This window comes from Haemorhous mexicanus, chromosome 6 (assembly GCF_027477595.1).
Source record: "Haemorhous mexicanus isolate bHaeMex1 chromosome 6, bHaeMex1.pri, whole genome shotgun sequence".
Taxonomy (NCBI): domain Eukaryota; kingdom Metazoa; phylum Chordata; class Aves; order Passeriformes; family Fringillidae; genus Haemorhous; species Haemorhous mexicanus.
The window spans coordinates 20,434,582-20,450,206 of record NC_082346.1 but is presented as its reverse complement, the minus strand read 5'-3'; the positions used below and the strand labels follow the sequence as shown (position 1 = coordinate 20,450,206).

Below are 15,625 nucleotides of genomic sequence, written 5' to 3'. Positions count from 1 at the left end.
GCAAAGACTGTTTGCCCACACAAATATCCTAAGAGGTGATTTGCAGAAAAACATCCTATAAAAACAAGTGACTCTCCTGTCTGCACCGAGGAGATTTGATTCACACTTGAAGAAGCCCTGAAGTCACAGAGCAGGAATGGCTGTGCCCAAACAAATCCTTTCTGTCCTCTGACAGAGGCCAAAGGATCTTCAGGGACAACTGACGTGCTTGTGACTCCTCCATGGGGAGCAGCAGCTGCTAGTTTAGCACATTAACATATAATCCTCCCAATTTCAGCTTAAAGCCTGCAAATAGGAGCTTGTGAGTCATTCAGCAAATTCTGCTAGGGAACTAGGACAGCTGGAGGGAGCAGGAACCAATCCCACCACCTGATTTCCATCCTTCTCTGCCTGCAAGGCTCAGCTATCTCTTTACTTTCTTTCCAGAAAAGTACTCATACAATCTTCATGGACCTTGGATATATTTTACCCACCAACCCTCTCCCTGAGAGGGAGGGAAGGGCTGCTTATGTCAGCTCACAGAGCTGAGGCACAGAGACAAGGGTTGCTGCTCTTCAGAGTACTCACATTTGCACCATGGCCATGCTGAAGCATCTGTAATTTTCTGGATGGAGCTGGAGCTATTCAAAAAAGGCCTCTCCAACCCAGCTCCCTATTTATTTAGTCAGAAGTAACTTCAAGCAACTATCAGCATGCTGAACAGAGTTAGAGACATGGACCAAACTGACCAGACTTGGGAAAGGTTGGGAAAAGAAAGAGGTATGCAAAACCCTCTGTACCCTTCTGCTTGGGGATGACAAGTGGCTGGAGATCCACATCATCTCTACCACTCTAAGCCTTAAAGGACTAGGCTGTCTCTCCCAAAAGTCCTGATTCTCACAAAAACTCTTGGTCCTACAGTCTTCCCTGTGAGTTTCCCCAAACAGCTTCTTCCTTCTGCCTCCTGCCAAGCAGCCTGCCAGGGCACATTTACAGCCAAAGTTAACACAAGCTCAAAATCCCAGCTAGGGAACACAGTAGCAGCCAGATTCTGGAAAAAATCAAAGGGGAACACGTCACTGCTAGCATTGAAGATGGAGCTTGCCAGGGTTCCTTGAGGTTATTTGTCTTGTTGCCTGCTCCCAGGAAAGCTGATGCAAAGCAGCCAATCCATCCCTGCCATCCACCACACTCCCCTGAAACGCCCACCAGGAAGTTGGGCAAGAGACACTGCCTGAACATCCAGTGCCTGTTCCTGGGCTGGCCAGCCACAATGCCTGTGTTTCCTTAGGAGCAGGGAAGAAGCTGCAAGAGACACTAAACATGCCAAGAGCAAGGCACCAGCATCTCTGGACTTCCACTTGAAAAAACAAAGAGCAAGGACTCAACTTAATCACAGCAGCATAACTTTAATCAGGCTTTATCAGGGACTGAGTGCCACCAAGAATGCTATCTGAGCACCCCAGATAAAAACTGCATATGCAGGCAGGTGACTATCAGGACACAAAATGAACCAGAGCTCAGGGTCAATGAAGCCAGTTGGAGCATGCTGCAAGCCAAGGAGGTATTCCATGTTTTCCTCTGCTACAAGTGAAGTCAGGATTTGGCCTGCTGGCCTCCTCTCCTCAAAATCTTAAAAAACTTACAGGGATTTTGTGTTTAAACTATAAAAAGTGTAATGTCAGCTGAGGAACTCACTGCTGTAATAGACAGCCTGAGACAAGGAGCCAAGAAATTTCTAGCAGGTCAGCACACAACAACCAAACAGCTGAAGGTCCACCCTGAGCCAACCTCTGATTTTCTTACCATCCCAAGGGAGGTTTTTTTGGAGGGCAGGTTATTTTAAATGTTTTTTTTAATAGCAGCTTGTTTTAATGCTTGAACAAGGCACTTGGGCATGCTTGAGACAGCAGGCCTGACCATGCTGGTGGAGGGTTTTGACATAAATTCAATCATTAACCACAGAACTTCAAGAGCTGGTTTGCTACTGCCCCTCTGTCAAAAGCTACCATGTCCAAGCTGGGAAATATAATACAGTCCTGAAACAAAGTCCAGCAGCTTCACTTAAACTGCTAGTAAAGATGAACTTCACTAAGTGGTAAGGTTTAACACTAAAACAGTCATGAGGAGGACTCACATCCTCAGTTGTAGGTATCTGAATAGACACCTGCATGGAGTTTATTTTAGAAACAACTGCACTGTTCAATCTCCTAGGATATTGCCAGGTTATTGCTTTATATGCCAGAGAACAGAGCTTTTCCTCCTACTTACGCACCAGTGCTTCCAACGCAAAAGCTGTGCTGTGCCTGAGTCAGCTGTACTCACCTCTGTACATGCCAAAGTAGCCTTCCGACCGAATTGTTTTAATGAGGCAGTCAGACCTGCAAACAGAACAGAGGGAGATGAACCACAGGACCTCAAAGGTGGGTGAGTGCAGAGAAAAACAAAGCAAATTTCCTGGAGTGGTTTCCATTTACATTCTGTCAGCGAAACGCTCAGATGCGATGGGAACCGCGTCAGCCTCTGAACATGCCATTGTTGAGGCCTGAGTCCAGTCTCAACCCCGAATTCACAGGGGCTTTGAAACCCCTGGCTCACCCTGCCTATGTTGTCTGCTTTCTAGAAACACAAAAGGGAGAAGTGTCACTGCAAGGGCTGTTTATCCAGGGTCCCCTGTGGCAAATGTACATTAAATGCTCTAACAAGCAGATCCCCATCTACGCATTTTTAAATCCAGCTCTGGAAGGGAAATTAGGGGAGCCAAACCCCCCATGCTAACTTGTTTGTCTTACTCTGTGAAATTTGACACGTGGCATACAAAGATGAGATGACCTGAACACTCAGTCAGCTGTGGCCTCCCACACAGATTAAAGCATGCACTTTTAACACATCAAGTCCCACAACAGGCAGCAAGCACTCAGGCTCTTGCTCTGAGGACAGCGTGGCAGGGTACCGTGCTCCAAGGGGAAATCTGCCACCTTCCTTGTTGCAAAGACATTTACTACAAATGGGGAAACCCTGCAGAGCACTGGAATGGCTCAAAGGCTTTTGAAGGCACAGACACACACACACCTAGCAAATCCAAAGCCACAGTTCAGGAAGGCTGCATAGATTCCCTGGCAGAGTTTTCCTCTCTGGACCACAGCTGCATGAAGCTGGGATGCTGCCTTTAGGATCTTTGGGAAGAGACAGGTACTTGCTCTAGCCATAGAGGAAGGGAGAGGTGCACATGCATGTATGTGTACATAATTTAAGGAATAAAAGGCTCTTTTAAGCAGTAATAAGAGAAGTGTGGCCGATGAAAACACGAATACATTTTTAAGAGATTTGGCAACACAAGGAGTAAACTTCTTCTCAGCTCTGCAGTAGTGCTGAGGCGGAAGAGAAGGAAGTACAGAGCTTCCTTGAGGGCTTTATGGCCATACCTGGGCAAAGACTGTTCTAGAGTTATTTGTGAAGAGCCCATCCTGCATTGCTACCAGCCATGGCAATGAGTTCTCCCTCTGCTGGGGCTCCCTGAATCCTTTGGCATCTCATCTTTCACACATTCCACCCTAGCCCCTGCAACTTACACATACTCATCTCCTTCCGAGCAGCCCCTCCAACTCATCTGCAAGCCCCAGAAATCTCAGTGCACCTTCCTCCTATCCCTCCCATCAAGTTCTCACACTGCAGTGCTGGAGGCAACACATTTTCCCTGAGCCAGTGATGCTGCTTTGAACAAGGAGCAGCAGGGAGAAGAGTGAGAAGAGCTGCTCCCCACCATATTCATACAGCCCTGCTGCATCAGAATAGAGCTTGCATGTCACTTAAAGCCCATCAAGCTGCAGCAGAACAAGATGCAGCCAAGGCCACATCCAGCTTTCTTCTCTCCGTGGAAAAAGGGAGCCAACAGCCAATCAAAATGATATTAAAATGAAACCTCCACAATAACACATCTGGGTCAGCACAGCCCAAAAGCCAAGCTCTCTCCACCCCTTAGAAGTCCTCCAGTGCCTTTGTCTTTTTAAAGTGAAAGGTTCCCCTGATGCCAAAGATCTCTTGAGCCAAGCCTAAGTAAGGCATGCTATCTTAAAGTGAGAGCCAACATTTTAAAGGAACTTGCTGCCTTTCCTGGGTGTTCAGCAGACACCAGGTAATTGGTGTAATCAGGAAATCTAATATTGATGGGCACACACCATTTCCAGAATAAGCTGCTGTGACAGGGGAAACTTTCTTAGGAAAGCTCAGCCCTTCCTGTTCTTAGAAGCAGCCAGTTCAAATATACAGGGTAAATCTTATGTATTCCTTAACAGCTCCTTATCTCACAGCAATTCCTGGCTATGGAGCTGACTTGCACTTGAGGTTGAGTGCTGGAGGTTAAAGCCTCTCTCCTACCGAGCTCCCTTTCAGGCATGAGACATCCTGGCATGCAGTCCCAAGGGGTGCCTACAAGTTCTTCAACCTGGCTAAACTCCTCCTGCTGTCAGGTCACGAGGGTAAGTGACCCTGAGGGAGGTGAAGAAATCTACAGCAGGAGCAGGACACAACAAAAGGGGATGCAAAGCAGCATGGGCAGCCACATCCTGCCAACAAGCCATGGCACAGTGACAATGCAGGGAGCAGAGAGCACAGGAACCATCAAGGGAAGCACCAGAGCCTACAGCCTAAGCTCATGTCATCAGCTAGAACAAGGAGGCACAGAGACTAAAGCCATCAGCATAGAGAGCATTTCCTTCCTATTCCCCCTCTGCCTCATATTCTCCTGGGCAGGAAAGAGGAGAAGATGCTGTGGAGAAACAGGGATCAGGTTACACTAGTTCTAAACAAAGTGGTAGGAGGATAGGACACACCAGTCCCAGTCCCTTCTTCCCCTCAATACCACAAATTCTTTTGGAAAACTAAGGCCTGTCTCTGGTTCCCAGGATAAAGAATCTTGTGCTAAGTGTGGTACACATTCCCATAGCAGATATGCAGCCCTAAGCACTCGACACAAACTCCAAGTTAATTTGGTGGGCTGGATACACTCATGCCTTCTTCTCCTACAGATGTAGTACCTGGGATTTTTTGGACACAGGATGGCTGGTCTAACTATAGCATGTGTCAGCCTGTGATCCTTCAAAAGGTCCACATGCAATGCTCTAGACTGGGAATGAGCGACTTCTTCCTCTTTTTAAAACTGACACAGCAAAGGATCTCCAATATCAGAGCAATGGAAACAGAACAGAGGCATCTGACCAGCTCAGCAGACTCCTTGTGTTTGGGATCAGGTGATTGGGATTCCTTGTGTTTTGCTTCTGAGCCCTGGCAGTAGTGAACATGCTGCTCCCAAGCAAGGGATGCAAGCAGATGTGCCCTCTGCAGAGGACTCCCCTGCTCTGCTCAGCAGCCTCAAGAGCTGCTCTATGTGCTTTATCTGCTTGGCTCCAGACTGTCCCCTGGCTTTCCTGAGGACAGCCCAGTTTCTAGAGATGCTGAGCTCACCTGAAAGAGGTAACAAAGAGGAAGGACTCCTCATGGAAAGCCCCGAGGGATAGTGCCTGTGTGGGCAGTACTCACAGGCTGCTGTACATCCGTTGACCATTCTGCTGGTTCTGCAGGCGAGTTTTTGCCAGGTCAATGGGAAATACACAGGTGACCCCAATCAGCCCAGCTATCCCTCCATTGATCAGCTTGGCAGGTAAACTGTAAGGGGAAGAGATAGAGAAAAACAGATGTCTTACACTGGGTAATATCAGAGAAGGGAAAGAGGATAGAGCTGAGCTCTTTTGCGTGACCAGAGTTAATGCAGCACTGTGAGACAAGGCTGTCCTCCCCAGCACAAAGGAAGCTCTTCCACAAAGCAAAGCTTGGCTCCTGCTGTGTATATGGAGAGGCAGAGAAAGCAGCACAGACCATCAGCACAAACCACTGATAAGTGGAGTGGAGCCAAATACCTAACCCACACATTACTAGGAGCAGGAAAAAATCCTGTTGCCCAGGGCCCAGGGATTTCTGTTGTCCCTAGAGGAGAAAAGACTGAGTGTTGGACCATCCACCACGTGGACAGCCTTCAGTTAGGGGTGACGGCATCCGAGCCAGCAGGTTTACTGCCACAATCAGATCCGCAGCTAATGAGAGGTTCGTGATACATCAGCTGCTACCATCATGTGGGAATGGCCCCAGCAGAAGCACCCAGCTGGCAGCCATGGAGCAGATGGCTGCAGCCACGGGAAACTGCTTCCAGACCCATCTCCCAGGGCCAGAGGAACACACACAAAGCAGCAGCCCAGCAAAACCACCAGGCTGGCAGCCTGCAGGGCTGCAGATGTGGAGACGTGAGCTCATACCTCTGGGGAAATCAAAACCTGGCTCGCTGCACGTGCTTCCGAAGCACGGGGCTTTTTCCACTCCCCTTTGTGTTCCCACAGAGAATTCCTGCAAGTGGCACTGAGCAAAAGCCACATCAGCTAAACATGGGTTCCCAGCAAATTCAATTAAGAAAAATGTCCTGCACTTACATGCTCAATAAACCACTGCACACAGAGACAAAGAAAGCCCGTTTGAGTCAGCTCCCTCCAATAAAGCACAGGATATGGCTCCCTGAACAGAGGATGTGTCAGATATTAGGCTGACAGCACTCCTCAGCTGGGTGAGCCTGCAAGGCCTATCCTCCCACCAGGGGAAGTGGCACACTGCCTTTCATGGCAGTGACATGCTGCTCTGCATGGGGGGACAGACTGCATTACCCTCCAGAGGCAGCAGTGCTGAGGCTGGCCGAGGCATGGTGGGGTGAAGCCCCGCAAACATCTTCTCCCCAACAGCACTCCAGAGCACTCTGCATCCAGGGGCAAATGCAGAGAGGATCAATAAACAGCCATGCTTGAGGGAAAGGCAGGATATGGAGACTCAAGGTTTCAACTTGAAGGGTCCCTGAGGGAAGCAGACAAATGAGGGATGGAAAAAATATAAAAGACTTTGTCCACAAGGGCTAAGCATGATCTTGACACCTCAGGACTGACATACTGACATACCTTGACACACTCCTTTCAGCCTCTGCTGTCCTGCACCCAAAGCTCCTTCCTCCTCAAGACCTGCCAATACAACACACACACAGCCCCAGGGCTGGCGCAGCTGGAAGAAGAGGTGCCAAGGACAGGCAGACAGATCTGAGCTCAGCTCAGCTCCAAACTAGACAGTGCTGACTGAGATTAAATCAGCACAGTACTTCAGGAGGGCAGGCTCAAATCAGTGCACAAGCTCAGTGCAGAGCCAGGCTTTCAGACCTCACCAGCTCCAGACTGTTGCCTCAGGGATCTTTGTGCCAGTCTGAGAATGGAAGAGATTTGCCTGCAAACTCCTACACTGAACTTGTTCTCAGGACATGGGAAAACTTCAAACAGTAAGCTTCACATCATTGTGTTCTCCTTATCTAACCCACAGTCACACTGGAGGAGGAGGTTAGAGACCAAATAGAAGTGATCCAGGATGAAGACACCATGGACAAGGAAGGTGTTTGAAGACAGGATCACCTCAGCCTCCCCAAATTCAGCTCTGAAGTCAGTGTTGGCAGGTCACAGACTGTGAGGCACAACCAGTGCCCGCTTCCAGCCTCAGCACTGTCATCACTTCTCTAAGTGTCCCTGAAACACCTGGGACAGGCAAACACTTGCCTTTCTCAACCTGTTCCAACAGTGAAATCAACGCAGGTTTTATATCAGGTGGGACTGAGACACAGACACAAAGGTCCTGCCTGCTGCTACTCTAAGTGCAAGAGATTCCCCAATTTCAGCCCAGACCCCAGCAGTAAAGGGGAATCATCTGATGTGCCCGGGCAAGCCAAAAATTTGAGGCTGCAGACAGCCTCTCCCTCTGCCTGTGGGGGAGAAACCCTTGCTCAATACTCCCAACACATCTGAATCTAACCATCCAGATTTCCCCATGAACACTGCAGGGGAAAACTAGTACGGATGGACACGAGGCACTATCCAGCGAGACACTGAGATTAAGTTCCATATGCACTGCTGCAGAAATGCAGTGCCCTTGATCTCACCATGCAGCAAACCACTGCTGTTGATTTTAGTCTTTTGCTATCAATCTTGTTCTACTTAGGGGTGTCAGAAACAAATCTCCTTGGCTTGGCTGCCTGTGACCACTGCAGACACATGGTCCCATCGACTGGAGAGATGACCAAAGCAGGAGAGGTGAGGGACTTGAGGCACAAAGAAGAACATGAGACAAAGACCAATGCACCTGAATCAAAAGTTTTTTCCCCTGTGACTGAGTCATCCCACTTCACACATCAGAGCTTCCTGCTCTCTCAAGGGATAAGAATCCACTGTGCCTGGTCTCTCTGTCCTATTTAGCTTCTGCACAGCTACTGCCTCTCACTACCTACGTGTGCAGGGCTTAGTGAAACGAGGACAACGCTGGCAAGCATGCAAATGAAGCCATTTGCTCAGTTTAATACAAGAAGGGATACAAAGGCATCCCAGTTCTCCTCTTCTAGTGCTCCTCCTCAGCCCCTTTAACTAGTCCCTGTAGCCAGCAAGCTCCTGCTCACACCACCAAGAGCACACTGAAGGAGCCAGGGCACATCTTGTAGGACACATCTCCTCTTGTAGAACACATCTCTGCTTCCTTCAAAATACCAAGCTTCAAACAGCCACAGACATCTGATTGTTTTGCTTTGCTGAGGTTATCGGGAACATAGACCTGCCAGGCTCCATGGAGGTGAATCTCTGCATGCCATTCATGGGTGTGTTGGAAGAGTTCCAAGTGCTCTCCAAATTGGGTAGCAGATGATGGCCAAATCTAGGCACACAAACACTCCACAATGCTGTATTTTTATCAGCACAGCTCAGGACTGTTTACATTTGCAGTAGACAGGCGTACAGGAAGATATCCTAATTATGGCAAATGCTAAGAAGGGGCAGCCCTCTTGCCTGCAGCATTCAGGTACTGCCAAGTCCTGTCCTTTGTCTCCATGTTTCATTCACCCATTCACCCACCCCACCTGTCCTGAGCTTGTAACCTGGAAAAGTAGATGTTAGAAAAGCAACATGAAAAACCCCACAGGAATCCCACAGCATGCAGGAGTCACTTAGCTGGGGCAACTACACAAGCACCAGAAAGTTAAACCCATGTGGACGACTGTGCAGATCCACCTGACACAGCTCTCAGGAAGCAAAGGGTAGAACTGTATCTTTCCAATAAATGAATCCCAGTTCATTTAGGGAAGACTCAAGTCCAGCCTTTACCAGAACCAATACTCTTAAGCTTCCGCTGTGCACGTATGTGTCCTTAATCATTGTTGGTACTTCATATTCCTGCTATCACTCAAGCCTTGATTGTCTGTAGAGTAAGGGCACAAGGCTGCACAAGGCTATGTGGACTTTGTCTTGACAAGTACTGCATCCTTGGCTAGTCAAGGACCTGGCTTTGCTCCCTTGATGCCAGCAGCTGAAGTCAGCAGGTCAGGGTGACCTTTGAAAGAAGAAACAAAAAGGAACAGACTCACGCAGCATAGAAAGCAGAGGGTAGAAAGAAAAAGGCAATGAGAAAAAAGAACTGAGGAAAGCAGAGATGTGACAACAAGGCAGAGGACACAAAATAAGAGAATGTTCAAAAAAAGCGGGTAAGAAAGGAGAAGAGAAAGAATCAAAACTGTTTAAGGCTGGAAGAGGTGATCAGGTGATTTCTTCCAACCTCCTGGATTCCAAAAGGAAATAAGTTTGAAAGATTTTAAAAGAATAACCTACAGAACAATTTTTTAAAAATTTAAAAGTTACCTGATCTGTTTATCAGCCATTTAATTCAAACTTGATCTTGTTAAAAAATGAATCTGTTCCTTCCAATCGTTCTTTTTCAGTCACGTCTTCCTCACTTCAGTTTCTTCCTGGGAAAGGACAGAAAGACACCAAGAACACAAAGTTGAGACACACTCTCCTTAAAGCTCAGGAGCTCCTTGGCAGGCAGGCTGTAGGGTTTAGGACAGCTGAGGCACAAGTGACTTAATGGAGCACCTGATCTCCTCAAAGAGGAGACTGAGCTCCAGAGGGAGCCTTATAAATGTATGTCTGTAAATATAAATATACAAGGACATATGGAGGGAAGAGTTGCCAGGGTCATCAGGTTCTAGCAGCATATGAGGAAGGGGAGCAGCCAAGTAGGGCACAAGTTCTGCCCAGAAGCCAGGACAGCCATTTCTGTCACTTCTCTCCAACTTCAGAGAGCATTTCACACCATGCCATGCCCATCCCCAACCCTCTGCAGGTCCAGCCAGCCCAAGAGAGTCAAGTGTCATCACAAGACTCTTTTAGCTCTTCCCTTCAATACATACATGCTGTATCCAAAGGACAGCCTTCAAAACACTGCTCTACCAGAGGTTACTATCCTTTCTCTATTTCTGAGCTTAAACAGACAGCCCATGTTCAGTCTTGTGCCAACATTGCTTTTTAAGCAATGCCTCTCCCTCCCCAAGCTACTGATGCCACTTTGCCCTTTGGACCGCTCCTTTCAGCTCAGACTGCAGGAACCAATTCTCTCTAAGACTCTTAATTGTTACCGTGTAATGAGAGCGGTCAGAAGTCACCACACAAAGAAATCTGGACACCAGAGAAAATTTCAGAAGCAGCCACAACTTTCAGCTTTCTGGAGATGCCTTCATCGCCTCACCTGCAGCCTGGGAATCAAATGCCTTATGCTTTCTGCAGGTGTCTCAGCAGTATTCAGCCAACTTCCTCCCTCTTCCCTTTCACTTGTCACCTGGATGCTGAGCCAGAAGCAAAGGAAGTACCTTTGCCCTTTCCCTCTGGAATGAAATTTGCTCACGTACTGCAGATTTCCTAAGTCACACAGAATCTCACATCCAACAGAGGGGCTTACAGGCCGACACCTGCTCTGGAGATACCTCTGGCTCTCAGTGCATTCCTGAGAATAGAAGGTCCCTGAAAGTATGAAGAGCTAGTGAAGGTACAAACAGGTATGGGAAGGAGTTCAGGTCCCCCTCCTGTAATATCAAGTGCCAAGAATAGGATAGCACAAAACCATTTGTACAGTCCCACTCTTGGACAACATGAGACTGAAACTGCCTTTTCTGCAGCCCCACGTTCAACTAGAGCTGAGAGAGACCAGCGCATGGAGCTCCTTAAGGAAAGGCATTCTTCCTCAAAACACTGCACACAAACCTCACCCACTGCATTATGCTGTTACACCTTCTGTGACCCTCTTCAGATAGTTCACCTGATCCCAACTGATCTGTGGCTGTAGACCTTAAAAAGCTCCAAATCAGCTAAGTCTGCACTTTCCAAGAGAAAATCATTTACACCCTTCATTACATGTACTTTTATATGCATGTCCACAAGAGCAGCTTGGTTTAGGTTAATCTAATTTTCTATCAAATTAACCAGAATAAGACAAAAATATAAAAATATAAGAAGAGCAGTAGCTGAAAGCCTGTAACCCTGTCATAAACAAGTTGTGAATTGTGAAAACTCACATCATAATGCCTACACCCTCAATAAACTTGTGTTATTGAGACAGGCCTGACGAAATACATTGACTAAGTGGTCCTAACAGCCTGCTCCAAGCTCTGGCAAAACACCCCCCTTGTTGCCTCTGCTGCACCCTTCAATGCAGAGGGGCTTTCAGGAGGACAGACATCCACCACAAAGGGCAACAGGAAGAAAAGACAGCAAGGCTGCCAATATTCGCCACAGCCAGGTAGCCAAAAGAATGAGAGACCAAGATGGACACACAATACATCACAGGGCTGTTTCTTACCTGCTAACACAAGTAGGGCAATGGAGTCTCTCTGCCCCAAGAGAGACTTGGGACAGCTGAGTTTAGTTCTCTCTGGCCTTTTTTTCTTTGGACTTTTAGCTTCGGCTCCCGACCTGCCCAGTAACTACAGAGTCTTCCACAGCTCTCTGATCCAGTTGGAAAACTGCTGCTGCTTCCCACCAGGGAACAGATGCTCCTGCTGCAGCTGCACAGCAAGACAGGGTAAAAACAACCTTCCTGGGTTTAAAACTGGGCAAAGTTCCTTGGTGCTGGCTGTACAGCCAGCAAATACCAGGACTAGTATCATCTCCCCTAACAAAAGCCACTCAACTCGCGGACGAGCGACGGGAAGCGAACAATGTGATCATTTTACAGCAGACACCAGCACTTGATAACTGTTTAAACAGCACCTGGCACTGCAGAGGCCTGAATGTCTGTGGCCAGGGGATTTTAATGAATTAAGGGATTTTAATGCAATGAAGTGGAAAGCTTATTTGAGCTCTGTTTGTTTAAACAGAGCTCCAACGAATGATCATTTGCAAAACAAACCCTAAGTCACCCCAAGCTCTATCTGACCACTTTGCTGTAATCTACAGAACTCCCTGAGTCCCTTAAAAGAGGTGAATGATGAACCCTCCAGTGGCCTGGTCAGGGAGTTTCTGGGCTAAGCCAGACCCCAGTCACTTCCAGGGCAGGAAAATAGCTGCTACCGTTCTGCAGTCTGAAAGGGGGAAAAACTGGCTGGGAAGAGAATGCCAGGAATTTTATAGGACATTAAAAAAACAAATCCAGAACAACATTATACATTTAACCTAGAAATGGAAGAGATTAAATAAAGACCTAAGTAGATCTTCCCAGGAACACAGTGCTCTCAGGAGCCAAAAACTACACATAAAAGCAGGCAAGCATCTGCAGCCAAGCAGGGTGTAGCTCCAAGGCTCCCTGTGGGAGAAGTGTCAGGGAGCAGGGTTTGTATCTTCCTAGGAAATCTGCCATCAGGACCTGCATTGGGGCAGCAGACAAGCCAGCAGCACCAAAAAGGTGCTATGCCTCAGAAAGTTTTTGTAAGGTTAAACATCAGGACAATGGCACTGCTGGAACTGGGAACCTGCGTGGTAAAAGGAGCTGAGGAACTGGGAGGAAACAGGTTTAAGAAGTGAAATAAGAGTCACCAGAGAGCCACCTGAAAGCCAAAGAGGCTGAACAGCCTTCGTGGAAGGGGATCCTAAATTGAACATCCCATAATTAAGAGAGTGAGAACAGCATGGGAGTATTTCCTTCCTAGAGTGCTGTTAACACAGCTAGGCATGGATTAATGCCCCATTACTTGCACACCAGGATATCCCTTTTACATTTATTAAAATGATCAGGCAAATTAGTTTCAGAGCCACACGCACACCGAAGTAGTGCAAATGGCCCGAAGCTCATGCTGACACATAAATGGCACAGGAGCCTCCTCAATCCTGCCTTTCCCTTTTCTCACCTCCCAAAAGTCAGCTCCAGACAGTGACAGAACAGCCACACTAGAAATACCACACTGCAATCCTGAATGTATCTGGTTCTCACGGCCTAAGCCACCAGCGAAGTGGTGCTATTTTTCTCCCCTGCCTTGCCATACATCTCCCATACAAATCAGACAGTGAAGCTTTCTCCAGGAAGGCCAGCCTTTATATCTGCTCTCCTGACCCCATGGGGCATGGGGCTGAACTTTCAACCTTCAGTTTTTGCCTTATCACCTGAAGGAAAAGTGCTTTCTAGAGAATCACAGCCCAGCATGAGGCATGGAGGGGAGCACACAAACCTCATTTTGTCTCGTTAATGCATCACACCAGTAAGCTTGGATTGGAAATACAGGCACCCAACATCTCCACAAGCCAGGAAATCACCAGAGAAGAAACAGGTTAAATGTACCCACACGTCTCTGACCTTGCTGATTGCATTTGGTGCCACCACACTGCCCTACAGATGTGGGTTGCCACCTCTACTCCCAGATACCACTGCTCTACCCCCAGTCTGAGCCGAGCACCCTCCTTCTCCTGCTCTTCCCCTGCCAGGCTGCCAGAGCCACAGCTGCCATCCTCCAAGTCCAGTCCTCCCACCAGCACCCCCACCGTCCCAGAGGCCAGCTCTTCACTTCTGCCCTCTGCCAGCACTCCCATGTGCAGATCCCCTCCCCAGCAGCCCCAGTGCAGCTGAGCACATCCTCTCAGGCTCAGACTGCTGCACATGCTGATTTATCTGAGCATTCACGGGCTGCTGGATTCACAGAAAACCTTTAGCAAATGTCAGCTGCTGCTGTGGCCGAAGAAAGCAAATCTGTCTTCTCCCTACACCCAAATGTGTTCCCATCCCTGATTTCATGCCAGCACAAATATTTGTGCTGAGCAGTCAGACAGGAATGAGACAGAACTGGAGGCCAGCACTGGAGCTGTCACTGAAAGCCAACTTCTAAACTACAACCTTGACTTAAGAATAAACAGCAGAATGGGAAGTCAGGACTCCCTTCCACATATTTCTATTTGTCTTGAGAGCAAACAAACTCAAAGCCCCAGTGAGAGAAGCTGATGTCAAGAAACAGGGATCAGAAGGTGAGCAGAGGAAACAAAACTGTGGCAGCATCCACTGTGTCAAGAGAACACTGCCACGCAACCACTCACAGTCAGGGATGGCAAGGGGAAGGAATCAGCAACGAGTACCTGCTGGGAGAGGAGAAACCCTCTGGGATCAGCCCACTTTCCTTCACAGCACAAATGCTTCTCAAGATGCGGACACTGCCAAATTTTGTTAATGACAGGAGCAAAGCTGTCATCACAATAAGGTTTAAGGAGTGCAAAATAAAACTGCAAATATTTCCTGAGAGAAGCTGCATTCCAGATGCACGACAGGCACAAAGTGCACAAGGGAGTTGGCACCAGCTAATATCACCTGGGGAGAAGCTGTCAATTTGGCTCTTGCCTGCTCAGGACAGTTTGGGACAGAGGGTTTAGAGAAAATAAGTGGCAGTTTAATCTGCTGCCTGCTTGCCTTTAGGCCCTTGAAAGCAGGGACTGCCATGAATTTCCTTGCAGGACCTGGCAAGGCATTAGTCCTCAAGAAAACAAAGCAGCTCTCAAATACGCTGGTGAATGCTCTCCACCGTCAGAGAGCGTCACCTCTCCAGCTGCACAGGGGACAGCACGGCCCCTTCACACCATTCTGGCACCAGGCAGAAGCCCCGGGGCTGCACACGCAAACTCACCTGCCTGGTGGTCAGCAGCCAGCTGTACCCGTACCACACTGGGCTGTGAAAGCACCAAGCCAAAGGCAGTCTTCCCCCTTGCCTCAGGTGACAAAAGGCCAAAGTACCAGCGGGGAGGTGCCATGCCAGCCGCCTGCACCATTGGCTGCTCACACCCTGCCAGACAGGATCAGTGGCACGGCACCCACTCAGCTGGCAAGGCACGGGATGCAGAGCCTCAGCAGGCAGGGCACTCTTCCCTAATAGCCCCTGCAATGACTCTCAGCTCCAGCAGTCCCTCTCCATCCTCCACAACTGACCTCTGTCTCTGTCTGGTGCAGCTTCCCTCACGCTGGTCGGGATGGGTTCCCCCCCTGCCTCCTCCTATCACCACGAGAACAGTCAGGCTGGCACCCTTGCAAACTGCAGGCAGACTCTGCCCCCATATCCAGCCTGCACTGTCCCTGCACACTGGGGAGCCTTAACTGCATGCTGAGAGACCTCGTGATGAGAGAACGCCTTGAAACACCTCCTGTGTGCCACAAAGGGACAGCTGAGTTCCCTGGCTGGGGGTTGTTGTAGAGGTGTTTGGCTTTACAACCGCAGGTGGTGCAGTATAGATTTACTTGAATGCCCACAGAGGGGAAAAAGAGGAACAAAACTCTCAATTAGCAATGAGGACTCCTG

At 48.6% G+C, this 15,625-nt stretch overlaps 1 protein-coding gene across 3 annotated transcripts in view; it reads right to left on the bottom strand.

The window, feature by feature from the left end:
* Positions 1–15,625, bottom strand: part of SLC25A22 (solute carrier family 25 member 22) — a 51,201-nt gene that overhangs the window by 18,308 nt on the left and 17,268 nt on the right. For all 3 annotated transcript variants that reach the window (XM_059849153.1, XM_059849154.1, XM_059849155.1), the window contains exons 2-4: positions 9,729–9,835; positions 5,518–5,643; positions 2,305–2,360 (exon numbers count right to left, since the gene is read on the bottom strand). In XM_059849153.1, coding sequence (XP_059705136.1) covers positions 2,305–2,360; positions 5,518–5,643; positions 9,729–9,748 — 202 coding nt within the window. In that variant the 5' untranslated portion in view covers positions 9,749–9,835. The remainder of the gene's footprint in view (positions 1–2,304; positions 2,361–5,517; positions 5,644–9,728; positions 9,836–15,625) is intronic.